This window comes from Dermacentor andersoni, chromosome 2 (genome assembly GCF_023375885.2).
Source record: "Dermacentor andersoni chromosome 2, qqDerAnde1_hic_scaffold, whole genome shotgun sequence".
Lineage (NCBI taxonomy): Eukaryota > Metazoa > Arthropoda > Arachnida > Ixodida > Ixodidae > Dermacentor > Dermacentor andersoni.
In genome coordinates, this window is record NC_092815.1 from 55,858,050 (window position 1) to 55,873,852 (window position 15,803).

A 15,803-nucleotide genomic window follows, 5' to 3' on the forward strand; every position below is an offset into this window, starting at 1 on the left:
TTAAAACCCTCTAATTCTCAAGCTTGTATTATCTGATGGTATGTCATTTCATTAATGTAAAGAAAGGCAAACTTGATATGTGGAAACCAGTTACAATAGAACATGGCCCTTACACTGTGAAAATGTTTTGTAGCAATACACTCAATGTGAAGGCCTCCGGATGCGGTGTTGATGCATCAAAACAACCTAGAATAAGAGGTGCTCCATGGGCTAGATTTGACAGAATCAAGAATTGGGGGGAGACAAGATACGAATTACATACATTTTAGCTATTCTAGTTTTTTTTTCTGTGAGTGCTGCAGGTGTTTCAATTCGTTTGTGCTGATTTTCTCAGAACCCACTTTTTCACGTTTCTTTCATGTACCAACAAGCATAATTATATTGACACGGATGCTTTATCTGTGTCCGGTTACCGTATTTCACCGGCTAAAAAATGTAACGTTATCGCTCGCTGCACGATGCGCCTGAACGTATCGGAAGTTTCGCGAATGTTATCGATGGTTCTGTCTGTTGTCGACGAACCTTGCTAATCTGATTGCATACGCGACACGAATTGTGTTGTAGTTTCTGGAAGGCGCGCGGGCACCAGCGAATAGGCTGTAACTTTCGACGACTGCCGTATGCAAACCGACGCGCTTGACCCGCAGATGAGATTTTCTACGATTGCCGACAATGCTCGCCGCTATCGTTGCGATTGAGCCGGCACTATTTATTTACCGTCACTACTACGTGGCAATATTTCCAACACAGATTTTTTTCAGTTATACATTGCACGCCTAATTCTTACATAATTGGCTGTGCAATAAGCTACCAAAAAATGAAATGGTGCAACAGTTTTTGATATATGGCATCGTCGTGCAGGTGTTCGGAAAGCGATCTTGCAGACAGACGACGCGCGAGCGCTGATGTCGATATTTTGTACACTATTGTTACTTCAGAAATAAAAAAACTGTTGCGGCAGGCGTATATACATTATTCAAACGTGTTTTTTATATCTAAAAGCACATACAGATCACTAACTTATTGTTTCAAGCTTAGTTTACAGCAGGCTGTTTTAGGCCGGACTTTGACGGATGAAGACGGAATAGTCCAGCAACAGTGCGCCGCAGCCGAGGAGCGTGCTTCGGCGCGCGTCGGAGCTTGTCTCCAGTGGTTGCGCGCCCTTTCCCTCCAGCCGAAGCGAAGCAACGCATTCGCTTGCCAGCGCGCGCCGAAGCTTTCGGCGCGTGCCAGTGGTTGGGCTTTAACAGCACCAAGGCATCGGCACCAAGGTGCGTCGCGCGACGCCGGCCCGCGCTCTTGCGAAATGACGAATATCTGTGGCGCGGTTTGTGCGAGGTGGTACAGCGTGACGACATAGTCGAGGACGAAAAAAGAGACACGGAGACGCACGTAACGCTGGCTTTTCTGCACTGATTCTTTATCGGCATAAACATCGCCAGATTCGCCATGCAGTACATGCACGCCGCTTTCACCTTTCATGTTTTCACAAATTCAGAGAGGTATTATTATGATAGAAAAGCTGAGAGGTCGGTCTTAATCACTGTTCTGAGAAATTCAAGTTCTCTTTCTGATAGCGCGATTGATGTGTTCGCCACGCGAAGCTAACTGATGTATTAAATCGGTGTTGCACGTGTTGTATGTAGTCAGCACTTCTGTTCGGCGTAGTTTCTGGTCACTTTCTCGCGCGAATGCTTGCGCTGCAACGTAGAGATAGCCAACGCTGATATGCACAGATTGCTGGTGAACACGGCAAGCAGGTCAACTGTGGGTCCCAGTTCATCGGACATTTTTTCCTAAATGAAGCTTACTACTACCATGGAAGGACTGCTACTACTAGTATTCGGCTTTAGCAACACAACACCAAAGCCACTGCGCCATCACGGCGGGTCTACAGCTTATTCGCAACTTTCACGTACGGTGGCGCCGTCGTGCGGCGGTGGCCGGAAACAATCGAAAGATTATACTCGCCGCTGGCTGCCGCCCGTTCGGATAGCGTATTGGTGTTCTGTACGCTTTTCCTTCACTTTCGGTTGATGTTTTAACGCGTTCAAAGCTCCCGTGGGATCCTGAAGCACACTTAACATGTTCAGAATGAGCAAACAGAGAAGTAACCGTATTTGCTGCGTGCCGCAATGGGTGCCGAGCGGTAGTTATGCGGTAGGTGAGGTGAGCCTTCACTAATTCCCACCGGCTGCGTCCATGAGGAAGAAATTGATTATTACGCTGCGGATAGGCAAAGCTGTCACACAAGCGATGAAGGTTTGCAGTGCGCACTTCATGCCGGAGGACTTTTTTTGGAATACGATAGATGAGTGACGATTCCGAGCACTTGAAATCGCGAATAGACGCACCTCCATAAAGACGCAAGCATAGCACTATATTATGTGCAGGGAAAGAAATAATGCGCAATCTTAACTCAAATGTGTTGTAGGATGATTGATGCTTGCGTTCTTGCCACTCATGCCTCTGCGGACGTTGGAGCGCAAAACATTCTCCGTGAATCATTGTACCTGCTTCAAAATTTCTTGTTCTCATTCATGCATTTGTCCCCTCAACGCCGGCTTGACATTCCAACATTTTCGAACAGAGAGATGAGTTTCTCATTTGTGCAACGAAGCAAGGTGACGCAGGCGTAGAGGGACCTGGAATTCTTACCTCGTCTGCTACTTCGATGCGCGGCTGCAACGTGTGCACAGGCGCGCATTACTGCTCTCGTAAGGTAACAAATCCTAGTCCAACAAACGTTAAACTACTGTGCAGTGTTCGCGTCGCGAGCCCTCAGCTGATCTGCGTGTATATTATTTTATAAAGATAACTGGAAGAATGAAGCGGGCATTGCCACGGACCGGTAAATATCGGCTATGTATCGCTTGATCTGTCTATAGGCAAGACGCGGTAGGACTCACGCAGGCTGTAAAACTACCGCAAGACTGTAGCTTGCACAGCACGCATAAAGTGCAATAACTAAATTACAAGGGTGGACGGTTATCGTATTAACTCGCAAAAGCGGTCAGATATGGGTTTTTGTTTACTTCTCGTGTTCAACATCAAGCTTTGCGAACACAAAACACTGCTTTAAGGCTGCTTTTCACCCCGTCGGTGTAAAGAACTTGGGTTGCGCAACACCAGGAATATTTTTTTTCTCGACACGGCGGCTTATTCAAACCGTCCAAGTAACAACTTGCAGAGAGCACCACACCGTATTAAATCTCATGGTACCCGTTCAAAGAGGTCAAATTAATAGAATAGCAAATAGAAAGCACGGTCACGCCTTTTAATAACACCGTCGCGGTAAAACTGAAACCACAGCTCGTGTGGTTTGCTTCGAAGCCGCGAAGTTTGTATGCAAAGGCCTTCAACAGTCACAGACGTCGACGTGTACGCTTTTATGCCGCAGCACACAAGATGACCAGCGTTTAGGACTTGCTCGCCTTCAAGCAGGCTTCGAATCATGCGTTCTGCTCGCCCAATGTGAGCCATTACGCTGGCTAACGACAGCGGGCGTGTAAATTGCAGAGACATTTCAACATGACGACGCGAAACAACATGTCACTGAGCAAGACGACCGCAGCACTGCACCGACTGCTCTAGTTCTTAATCTCTCGGACAGCCATGTTGGATTTAAGGTGGCGCCCCCTAAAGGCCGTGAAAGTTGCGAATACTTGTCATGACTCGGAGTGCGCGGCGAACGTTTTCTCTTCAGTCATGTTGTCAAGGATTGATGGTGAGGTAATCGCACTCTCCGAACCGGAGGGTATGGGGCGACAACAACCCCACCCCGCGTGCGTTTAGTGAGGGTTCGACTGCTGACCGGCGATAAGATCCACGCCTGATCGTCCGTGAACCAGAGGCATGAGACGGGAGGCGACGTACCACTAACACATTCAATTTAATAAAATAAAATCATGGGCAAAACATAATAAAAGAAAAAGAACATACAAATTACAAGCCGTGGGGCTTAGTTCGCGGAAGGCGTGCGGGTCACACAGCACACGCCCTGACGCCACTCGCGCGACACTAAGCCCACCACGTGGGAGCTCCTAACACTCGCGAATAAACAAAAAAATACGCGACAAAAATGAAAAATACACGCGACAATAAATGAGACAAACACTACACTAACAGAGCATACAATAATTAACACGCGATGGATAAATAAATGAAAGATTAAACGCGATTAAAAATAAAAGAGTCCGGCGGAAAGTTCTGAGAGCGGGCTGGAACACGAGGCTTAACTGTGGCGTGCTTGCCGAGATCCCGGTCTGAAGAGCGTCGGGCTGCTGGTACCTCGCTGCCGAAGATCCTGACGGACTTGCACCGTCTGTCGGTCGAACGGCGAAGACTTCGGCCTGGAGGTTTCAGCCTGCCGACCACATCTTCAGCTGTCTCCCGGTGCACGACCACCCTGCTCCGTCTTCCAAGCCACTCTGCCGCTCGCCAAGCCGCCTCGACCCTCCGCCGCGCTCAGGCGACACACGTGACCAAACCGGTCTGGCGAGCTCGGGACAATGGGAAGCTCTCTTCCCCATCGCCGTTCAAGCGGCGTTGCTGCTGCTGCGGCAATGGCGGCCATATTGAGAGGGGCGCGGTCATGCAACTCTGTGACACATGTGTGCTGGTGTTGTCGGCCTTCTAGCCTGTACGGCCTTGCGGAGGGTCGCCGGCCCTTGCTTCACCGGCTACAGCGTCCTGCCATTTAGGTGTAGTTGTCACTCTTGGTCAGAAATGCCATTGTCCGCCGTGCGGTGTTTCGCAACGTGCCGTTCGTGTCGTCGCCTCGAAAAAGAAAAGGTCAGAGTGCGAGCCCGTGGGTAGAAAAATGACTTGTCTATACACGTTTATGCACTAACGTGTATAGTGCTTTCAGGGACAAACTGCATTCTGACGAGGTGCCAGAGTTGTAAAATACTCATTGAATACAATTGCGCCTGGCGAACGTCCGCACGGCTTACGGTATCCGTGCTCAATGTTCGCACGGGAAAGGTCACGTGCGGAGACCTGTAGCATACAAGGTGCCCCGCCCCGTCTTGAATGTCCGCAGGGCTTGCGTATCTAAGTGGCACGGAATGAGTGCACGCGAACATAACCGTGTGTGGCTATACCGCTTCTATGTATCTGTCTACCTCCGGGAAGTATTGGATGCGTTAGCATCTATTTCGCTTATAAGCTTCCTTTGGCGCCTCTGGTTGAGGCCGTGACCTCAATAAAGAAAGAAATGGAGAAATACGCATTTATGCTGAAGCGATAAGCAGTGCCCCAGGCGCTGTCACTGTGGAACTGCATCGATAGCAGTTTCCGTCAGCACAACCTATATATAAATTTAATTTATGGTTTGTTGAAATAATGTCTCTCAGGAATGTGGGTACACCAAATGTCGCAACCCAGCTTAGTCGTAGTCTCTATATATGTTGCCTTTGGCTCGTGGGAGTTTAGAATGTGCGCAACGCCAGAGAATGTTTCTCAAAAATTATTTTTGGTAGCGGCGATTCATAGCAAAGTACATCGTTTGCTACCCTGGCAGCTAAGTTCAAATAATCCTGTCGCATGTTAAAGGAACAATAATAACAAAAGCTCACGCTCGAGGTTGCATTATGCATTAACGCGTATATACCGAAGCAACCCAACCGTTTTTCTTTAGGAGGAAGGGCGGAGGGACGGAAAACAAAGCAACAGCGTTTCTCCACACGTCGCGCCGCTACGCAGTGTCGGACGGGAAGCCGCACGCTTGCTTATTTCCTTTTCCCGCCTCGTTCCTTTTATGAAGGAGCCAGTGAATGAGGCGAGAGCTAAATGAAGGTGAATGAAGGTGACCCCCCGCGCGCTCTTGATTAGCTCTTTCGCCTGACGTCTTTAGCCGCGTGGGATCCAAAGGGGGGAAGTGGCGGGGAGGGCGCAGTTTTGGCATTGCAGGCGAAAGTCGTGCGCGGCATGCGCCACTTTCATACAGTGTGTATATTTATGACCGTGATATTGTTTGCGTTTCACCGCCGACACCACCACCCACCCTTCCTTTCGGTCTTCTCCCAGGTCGCTCTTTTCGTTAGCCCCTTGCCGCATCTTGGGGGTGGAGCCAGAAAAGAAAAAGAAGAAAATGGTGGTGCGGTTTGGGTTGCTGGACGGAGTCAGTTTTGCTTTGGAAAACAACACGGCGAGCTCCTGCTGTGCGTCGGGGCAGGAGGATATTAAACTTCCTGTATACATCACTGCGCGCGCAGCCGACCGCCACGGACACGCCAACCGTGGCCTGTCGCCGCCGTCCCTCTCGCATCCTCCTCGTCGTCCATATTGTCTTTATACTGTTCCTCTCGTTCCGGAGCGTAAAAAGCTTTAACGCACTCTGCCTCCTCTCCCCTTTCCCTTGGTAATTCTTTCTCGTTGTTGTTTCCGCAAGTTTTTTTCTTCGTCATCGTCTTCTTTCTGATGCGTCGTTTCTTTGGCGTCGTTCCGTTCCGCTGCTTTGCACACCGGTTCAGCTTGAATGTCTGGCCGAGAAGCTGGTCGATCCGGTGCGGGGCCTGCCGCGGCCGGTGGGCGACGAACTCTCCCGTCGGAGATTTTCGTGGCAGTGAAAACAATGTACGAAGAGTTGCGCTGAGCGATCTGTGAGCTGTGACTTTAAAGCGCTAAGCCAAGAACACATGAGCTCCTCTCTTTCAAGAGGACCCTCTCTCTTAAGTGCCTCTGCCGCATGTAGTTTCGTAGCTTAGTTAAATTGAAGGTGCTGTTAACTTGACTTCGACATCCGTCGGTTTCTAAGGCTTTTTTCTGCCTTTTCTGTTTCTCTATTTGTTCTATATATGTATCCGAGATCTCACGCACTGAAGCCCCAAGCGAAGCAAAGAAAGAACAAAGGAAAGCTGTACGTTCAAGAATAACAGTAAACTGTGAGGCACCGGGCCAACCGAACGCGAGACGAACAACAATGCTGGCGCATAACTGCATGACAAGCCGTCTGCGCAAGGACACGCACACGCATATACAACACGTGCTATCCGCATTCACTTGGACGCTGTGCGTACTATAGCTCGTTATTGTAGAGCCCACCGGCTCTCACATTTGGAGAGCCGCCAGTGTCGGCATGAAAAAAAAAAAAAAGGAAAGTAACGCATTGCGGTGCAGCGATATTCTGCGTGTTTCAAACGAGAGCAGTCCGGATGCAGTTGGGGTTATCGCAGCAAGCCCAGCGGGTGCACGGTATATGTATGTAGGGTCGTTCGGGCTCCAGAAGTCAAAGTACGCCGGGTTGCTTCGAGCGGGCGTTGTTTTTCCTTTCTTTCTTTCCTTCTTTCTTTCTTTCTTTCAGTCGTTCGTTCGTTCTCTTTTTTTCTTATTTACTTATCTATGTATTTTTTTGTTGAAGCAATCGGGTTGGAGTACTTGTATATTACAAGGACGTGCTCATCGCATCGTCACAGCAAAAGAACACTGTTGTAGCGCGCCCGCCGGAATTTCTCGTTTCTTGCCTAATATATTATGAAGCACGGGAACCGCCCGCGGTTCTGTCGGTAAAGTTCACTGGCACAATTGAACGGCACTTTCCTCGTTTCATTCCTTTTGATTCCCGGGTGAAAAAGATGTTGAGCGCTCTTGAGCGCACAGATCAAGGTTTGAATCCTTCATAGTGCCTGGTCGCCAGTTGTTCCGCGTATATAGTTGCCGAAGGATGAGGACGAACCGCATGCTTTCTTTTTCGATGAAACAATTTTGGTGTCATTATGTTGCTCTAGTAGGACCGAGTCCGCGTGTAAGATAACGAGTATGCTGAACAAGAGTAAGTACACGAGAAAGAGAGTAAACAGAGAGAGAAAAAAAGGTGCTTTTCGGTTTCGCACAAATTTCAAATTTCTGACCGCGGATACGCACTGTCGCATAGTGCGTGTATATATATATATATATATATATATATATACATTGTGTGTGTGTGTGTGTGTGTGTTGTTAAGAACGGCCAGCTGCAGTGCAAGTTTTGCCGGCCAGTTTCGACAGTGGCGGCAACTTTCCTTGGCGTACGCTCAAGCCTCGTCGCCGTTGTGACTGAATGAGTTCGGCGGGCCAACTATTGTTACCCAACTCCCCAACGCGGACCTGATCTGCTATGAGTGGGGGAGTTGCCGCGGGAACGTCGTCGGACACCCCTCCCCACGCGCCGACCAAGACACAAGACAAAGGCTAACCGGGCGCACTGCGCGGGTCGGCTCCGAGTTCTACGAAGCCCCTCTGACGTCGGCTCCGGACCGTGCACTTGTGTGCGTGTGTGTTTGTGTGTGTGTGTGTGTGTGTGTGTGTGTGGGTGTGTGTGTGTGTGTGTGCGCGCGTGTGTGTCTAAACAGTCCTGCGGAGAGGCGGCGTGTTTGCCTGGACGAACGTTTCCGCCACCTTGGAATCGGGGGAGGACCGAGTGTTTATAAACGGCTGTTGTTTAAGCAGTCATGTTAGACTGAGACTCTCTCTCAAGCAGTCGTGTTAGACTGACACACTTTCTTAAGCAGTCATGCTAGACTGATGAACTGCATGTAAATACTGTAAATAAACCCTTATTCCTCGTTCTCGATGAGAAGCAGTCCTTCCCTTCATCAACATCCTCAGCGTGGATAAGTTGGACGACGGCATGGGCCAGCTACCTTCTAATTCATGCCGGACTCCAATCTTGACAACGTGTTACGAGCGATGGGATTGAGCCCCCAATCCTGACAGTGTGTGTGTGTGTGTGTGTGTGTGTGTGTGTGTGTGTGTGTGTGTGTGTGTGTGTGCGCGCCTTAGGTGCTTTTCTTTTCCTGTCTGTTCTCGGATTAAGGGATCAACCTGTTTCTCTGGAACGCATCACTCACGCCCATCGTCTGCGGGGCATTTGCAACGGTGTTTATTTTCCGGCGGTGGATGTGTATATTCGTCACAATGGTTCTTTGTTGGGAGCGATGAGCTTTCAGGAAAGGGGGAGGAGCCGCCTAAAAGCGTGCAGGACTATTGTTTACGCATCCAGCGTATACATCCTCTCCGTAAAGGCTGCGGTCGTTTGACACATTCATGGGTCTCACGGGTGCTAATAATGCAGCTAACCGTTCTAAATTGGTGACAATAATGTACGTAAGGAAGACACGCACGTGAATGGTGTTCGTTGACAAGAGGCGTGATTTGCTGTCAGCGAATGAATGTCAACATTAATTGGTTCGATGTGCTTCCTGGAATGGAAATTTTATGGGCAACAAATGAAACTGGTCCGCAGGCGGTCGCATATGTAAGTTGAGTTCCTTGCAACGTCATATTGTCGAGCAACGGGGCTGTCACCAAGGGAGAAAATAGCGCTGAAATGGTTGAGGGGATGAGCGCAAAATTTTGGCCGCTGTTGCGTCGTCGTGCGTATGTGCATGTGGTGCCCAACACGAAGGCAGCAATACGCAGCGGAAGGTTAGTCGTACTACCGTATGTGCATTGGCTTCCCTGATTGCCTGACGAGGCTTAATCGCTTTGGCTGCGCTGGAGGGTACGGCAAGAGCCGCATTTATGAAACTTCTCGTTCATATTTGTGTCACAAGCCTTCGCTAAGAAAATGTCCAGCGCCACGATTGGCTGACATGTTCCCTTACGAGCATTTATATAGCGTAAGAGTATTTCGTGAATACTGCATGGACCTGAATCGTATCGTTTGGGAAAGGGGGCGGCTTTCCTCCTGCACGTTGAGATGGCGTTCGTCGCTATGCTGGACCAGTGGAGACAGCGCCAAAGGAGCCAGCGCACGAATTCTCAACGCGCCCGCCGACAAAATGTCGCACTGCGGGCGCTTCCCGCGCGTACTGAAAACGCTGAACCACGTGTCAGGGGCGGCCGTTTTCAAATCGCTCGCTGCCGTTCTTCGTTCTCCGAGCAGCGACAAACTCCGCGTTCCTCTTGAAAAATCGAATTCCTTCTTTCAGTGGCGCTAAGCCGTACGATAGTACGGATTTTGTTATTGCTATTACTTTGTTACTTTCCGTGGGGAGACGTTATCTATTCTATCGTGACTGACGCAAGTGCAATGCCAGCGGCACATTTTGACTGACGAGTCGGGCACGAGATGTTGTTGTAGGTGACAAAAACCCTACTACAACGGTCGATGTCATCTCAGCAAATAGATAAATTCGAAGGTAAGCTCGCTTTTGGTGTTTGTCATCGTTGGGAAGATAACAGAGATATATATAGACAGCGAAAGTTGTTTTTCTCGTGCTGACCTCATGTATCGGCGCACATCAATGTGCAAAAAAGAAAGTGTGCCTCAAGTGTTCGAGACTAACTGCTTCACCTTAGCATATCGGCCGGTTGATGACAGCAGAATTCACACAGAACGGTTGGCAGGTTAAGTTGTTTTACATTACGTAAACACGGTTCCAAGCACGAAGGTCGCATGACGATAAGACGGTGGTTTCTGTCTGCCACCTTTCAGACTTCGTTTCCCTTATTTCATTTTTTTTTTAATTCTGTGCTTTCTGCTTATCGTTTGTAACTGCAGAATTCAGATCTCTCACTCTCTCTCTCTCTCATTTTCTTTTCCCCACCGCTTGTTAGACGTTTGTTATACTTACGTGATCGGGCCATGTGATTGCTGACTTGACTCTTCGATCGAATATCTAGCGTTCTTCGATCGCTTAAACGTCGCCTCGAATTTTTCCGTACGGAGCGACCTTGAAAGAAAAAGGCAATGCAATGCGCTGAACGAAATCGGGCGGGGCACCGACAGAAGGAGCCAACCGTGACGACCACGGGAGGAAGTCGCGCCACCGCGCGTCTGATCCTGGATTCGCGGTTGCACGAGGCGGTTGCGCCTGGCGAGATGCAGCCTGAAACGTCGTCACTGGCGACATTTTAGCAGCGAAGAGGTTTAGATTTGGCACGCACCACTCTGACACCACTTATAAGTCCCCGTATAACTTTCGACGAGCGAAAGAGAAAAAAAAAAAATGGATTGAAAGATAAATTAAATATGCGAAATTGTGGAACCGCTGCTTCGACTAACTCGCCGTCTGATAAAAAAAAAAAGGAATTGCACTGTGAAATTTCATTCACAGTACGATTACGGCATTCCAACCGAAGTTCGTAGAAAAGCCTTGTCACCCACTTACGTGTGGCTGTTAAATACACAAGATGGAAAGCTTAACAGAAGTAAATAGATGTGCTGAAAATGTTTAGTTGCGGACAACTTGAGTAAATTTGCTGAATGAGACAGCGCGTTCCGCCAAGGTTGAAAAGAAAAGAAGTCGCAGTGACAGATGTTCCAGCGGAAGTCCCTGCACTCGCCTTTTCTGCTTTCAGGGAGCTATATGCGCGGTCTCGTGCGCGTTTTTTTGCGCGCTTTATTGAGTGGCTGGCGTCACGGGAATCGCTTTGGTTGCACGGTACTACAGAGCATTCGCGTTCTGTGCAGCCCGTACTTTTTGTCCTTTCGCAATCTGAGACCGTGGGTATATTTCTCCTTTCTTCGACGAAAAAGACTCGGGAAGACCGGTGGCGAGCGGCGCACAAAACAAGAAAGAGAGCACCCCCGCTGCGACAACCTTCGAGGAGGTGGTGGCGCCTGCGCGGCGCTTCTGTTTCCCGTAATTTGTTTCCGAGACAAATCGCTGCGCCATCCTTACCGCTCGATAAGTGCTCTCTTTGCGTCAATTGCTCTCCGTTGTTCTATCCCCCTCCTCCTTTTTTTCTGGTTTTTCTTCTACGTTTTCCGTTTATATTTCGTCCCACGCTGTATAGTTGACCACACGTGGAGCCGCTGAGCCGCGTATTTTCTTTATCTATATCGGGGACGGGTATAGGGACCGGGAAGGGCAGAAGCGAGGGGGGGCTAAAACCAAACGCGTTCGCCGTCGGCTCCTGTCCGCATCCCGTGGGATTTTTCTTTTTCTTTTTTCTTTTGCCTCCTCGTGCCTGCGAGGGTTTGTCTGCGCGTTCCGAGGACGGTGCCGTAATGGGACGTCAGAGCTTCGCGGTAGGGAGACGCAACGGGTAAAGTGGGTGGTGAGGGAAAAGGCGAGTGAATGTGGGCGCCACGTGTGTGATTGTACGCGGATGACCGTGAAAGGGTTGGCGGTTTGGGGAAACGGGGTTAGAGGGGAGATGCGAGCTCCAAATCGCTGCTTCGTGTGTGTGCGCAGCGCGCTGCAGGAAATGATCTTGGAGGGGAAAAAAAAAAAAAGCGGATGTTGGGAGAACGGCAGACGTAAACGGCTGTTTGAACGTCGGAGCCTGATGGCAGAAAAAGAAAAAAGGATGCTGAAGATACACGCTGTCTTATGACAGTGTTCCATGCTTTCGATGGTCATTGATTTTGTTATATATATTTTTTAGTGTTGTTTCCCTTGTTTGCAAAAAAAAAAAAAAATGTCAGCGTATGCCGGCGGCCTACTGTTTGTCTGTTTCGCCGGCTTGAAAGGACACAAGCCATTTCTTTCCTTCCTTCCCTCTTTCCTTCTTCCTTTATTTAATTATTATAATTTTGTGCTTTGCTTGATCGTATTGCAAACGGAAAATTTTTCGCTACTCTTAGATGTCATTTAATGAGCGCTGCATCTTCAAGTCATTGTGCATTATCGTGGCGGATCGTTTTGTAATCGCAAACAGTTTTTATTTTATTTTTTCTGGCCAATGCCTTTTAGTAGTCCCCAGAACAGTTGAGTTACCTGAAGTCACGAAAGCTACGACACATCAATCACAATTTTCCAGTGGAATTTATAGCGGTACAATCGTTGACATTTTTCGTTTCAACGCGTGTATGAAACACTTGCCAGTGTCTTGCAAATTACTGTGACCCATGCTCAATATGCGTTGTCGTTGGCGAGAATCTAGCGTATAGATTCTTGAAGGCTGTGTCCTATATTAGTGGGATTTGTACTGGCTCCGCCATGCAAGCGTTTATACCCTTCCCATGACTGTTCCAACAGTTTGTGTCGGGTAGACGTGATGCCGTGGCGAAGCTGGGTTTTTCCACATCGCAAACAACTTTTTACCTTTCTGGGTGTCAGAGTCAGAGAATGTGCTGCTGTATGCCCACCTACAATGTCCCTATGAATAATGCCGCCGATTATACGCATCACGCATGAAACGAACAAAAAATGTCAAATTTAAGTAGCTCTTCTATTACAAGATGCCCGATACAAGACATGCAGAGGAAGTGGTTTGGCTTCTTTCCCCACTCGCACCAGCGCCGAATGCTAAGCCTGTAATAAATTTAGCACGTGACGTATAATACGTGTATGGTACGCTGGACGATAAAGAGGGTTTACGTTGCGGAGGGAGCAGTAAAGTCCACGCGCGGTTGCTGCGTCACAGACGTGTGTTGCCGTCCTACAGGTCTTCCACGTTTATTGTGTTGCGCAGGCCGTTTGTCAGCATGGAGACGAGCTGAACGCGGGACCGCAGCACACAGCCGCCACTGCCCGTGCCGACGTTGTAGGGTAGAACTGCGCCAAGCGGCGGGCGTTCCTCGGGCCTCCTCCTCGCGCGATGGACCACTCGGTGAAGGCGATGCACCGCAAGGCGGCCTTCTCGAGACTGCTGCGCGGCCGGCGCTTCGAGAACGCCGACCTGGAGCAGCTGTACCAGCGCTACACTTTCAAGCTGCAGCAGTCCTCGATCGCCAGCGTCCTGGGGCTGCTGGTGACGCTGAACGTGACGCTGGCCTCGATCGACCTGGCGTACCGTCGCGGCTCGCCCTCCCTGCTCGGGCTGCTGCACCTGGTGCACGGCCTGCTGTTCCTGGGCGCCTTCAGCTTCATGGCCCTGCGCAGGCTCGAGGACTCGGCCCTGCTGGCCCTGTGTCACGGCGCGCTGGCGCTCGCCTCCACCTTCTCGCTCCTGTCCATGCCGTGGTCGGTGGGCGACGGCTTCTGGCAGCTGCGGTGGGGCGGCCCCGCCGACGGCCTCTGGGAGCTGCTGTTCGTGCTCTTCCTGGCCTACACCATGCTTCCGGTGCGCACGAGGGTCGCGCTGCTGCTGGGCGCCGCCCTGTGCGTCGTGCACGCGCTGTGCGCCGTCTTCTGCGCCCACGTCCCGCCCGGACAGGACAGGACGGTGCAGGTGAGTCGGGCGGCGCAGCACTCTGGCGCGCTGCCGCGCGCGCTGTCGGTGTTCTGCGTGTATATATGTGGACATTTTCGGGAGAAATGTATAAATGTACGCCGCCTCGTTCTCTGCGCAAGGCTGCGAAAGCGCTTGCTAACGGACGAAGGGCGCGTTCACGAAGCTTGCGCACGCGGCTGCCATTGGACTGTCCAAAGTAATTGGCACAGGTCGATCACCGGTGCGGAACCTCGGTGTCACCGCAAACAGCGCGCACGCCGTGTGCGTGTGTGTTTTGTGCACGGGTTGCCGCTCGGCGCGCTTAATAAGCGCCCACGCAGGCTACGCTTAGTAGCGCGGCAACTGCAGATATCCGCATTCCGTTAAGTATAAGAAGTTTATCTTCCGCATAGTGTTTTTGTTCCTAGACCCTGGAGTCGTAGCAGATTAGGAGCATCTGCTGCAAACGGCGAGGCTAGGGTACTTCTGCCCGTTCACATGGCCTTCAGTTGCTCGGTCCTGGGCCCAGGTGACGGAAGGTGTCAAGGGCTACACCAACCCGAAGTCTCCCTTGCTTGGCTCTTGCTATATATATATATATATATATTGCTACGAGTACATAGTTGTAGTAAATTTCTACGTAGCACGAAGCCAAGCGGGGGAAAACAGCTTCCGCGATTGTCCCGACAAAATCAAGTCGAGGATTCCGACCCACTAATGAAGTCCACAAGCCGCACTGTGTGAACATTCGTTTCCTCTTATGCTATCCTATTCATTTCTTGTCATCCGTCTCGCCGAATGGCCGATATAGCGATATGTCTCGTGCAAGCTGACGAAGGGCAAATCAAAAGCAAGAACCGTTACAATAACACGGCACCAAGGGATCTATGCGGGATGCGCCGAGTTTCTCGGGCGCCCGGGTTTGCTCGACGGCAGTCAGTGAACAAGGATAGCTCGTTACCAGCAGACAACAAAATGGCTAGATGAAGCCATGTATGTCGATGAAAGCGTCCCTTCAAGCGAAACTTCGCGTCAGGAGATTCGCAACACGTACTGGAACATTTTTTTTTTTTCATGAATAAGGAACCCCGTTATAATAAATATTCTATGACACTTGATCCGTTGCAGGCAGGAAATGTTCACGGATAAACAAAGCACATATAATCACAGTTTTACCCTTTTCCGGCACCTGCGCCGTGTGATTAGGAATGAAAGCAAAACCCCATTATCCGGAAAATTCTAAAGCTTTCGCACTGAATTTTAAAAACGTGTTTGCTATCTCGTGGGAACAGTTGAGACGGCTCCATATGTGCCGGTAACCAAGAATGTCTCGTGTGTAGACTACTAACTAGTCCGAACTCCGCGCATGCAGTTCAAGCTACCAGTCTTCGTGGTCTTTTCGCGCGTGCTTAATATTACCCACCTTCGACCCACGCTTAATGGAAATCGTAGAGCAAGTCGTTTCCGCTCCTCCTCTTCCTCGTGCAAGGCCTTAAATGCGCGGACGAGAATTTGCATACTTCCGCCTCGTAGCTCATCCCAGGCTGAATGAGCGTTCTCGTTGAACGTGCGGGACGAGAAATATTTCATGCTTTCACTACTACTACATAGCGACCGCATACGCCCTCAGACTGAAAACTGCGCTAACCAGTTCGGAACAGCGGTGTGAGACGGAAAGTGTGTAAAGCGGTGGGGAAGACGGAGCGGAGCGCCTGCGCATTCAGCCTTGCCGCAACAGCTTGTTCGTTACTAAAGCACCGTAAGCATTTACGACTC

The 15,803-nt window shown here is 50.0% G+C and overlaps 1 protein-coding gene across 2 annotated transcripts in view; it reads left to right on the plus strand.

Annotated features, from left to right (window-relative positions):
* The window catches only part of LOC126542272 (adenylate cyclase type 1-like), a 255,888-nt gene that overhangs the window by 87,133 nt on the left and 152,952 nt on the right, over nucleotides 1-15,803 (plus strand). For both annotated transcript variants that reach the window (XM_050189267.3, XM_050189268.3), the window contains exon 2: nucleotides 13,347-14,045. In XM_050189267.3, coding sequence (XP_050045224.1) covers nucleotides 13,473-14,045 — 573 coding nt within the window. In that variant the 5' untranslated portion in view covers nucleotides 13,347-13,472. The remainder of the gene's footprint in view (nucleotides 1-13,346; nucleotides 14,046-15,803) is intronic.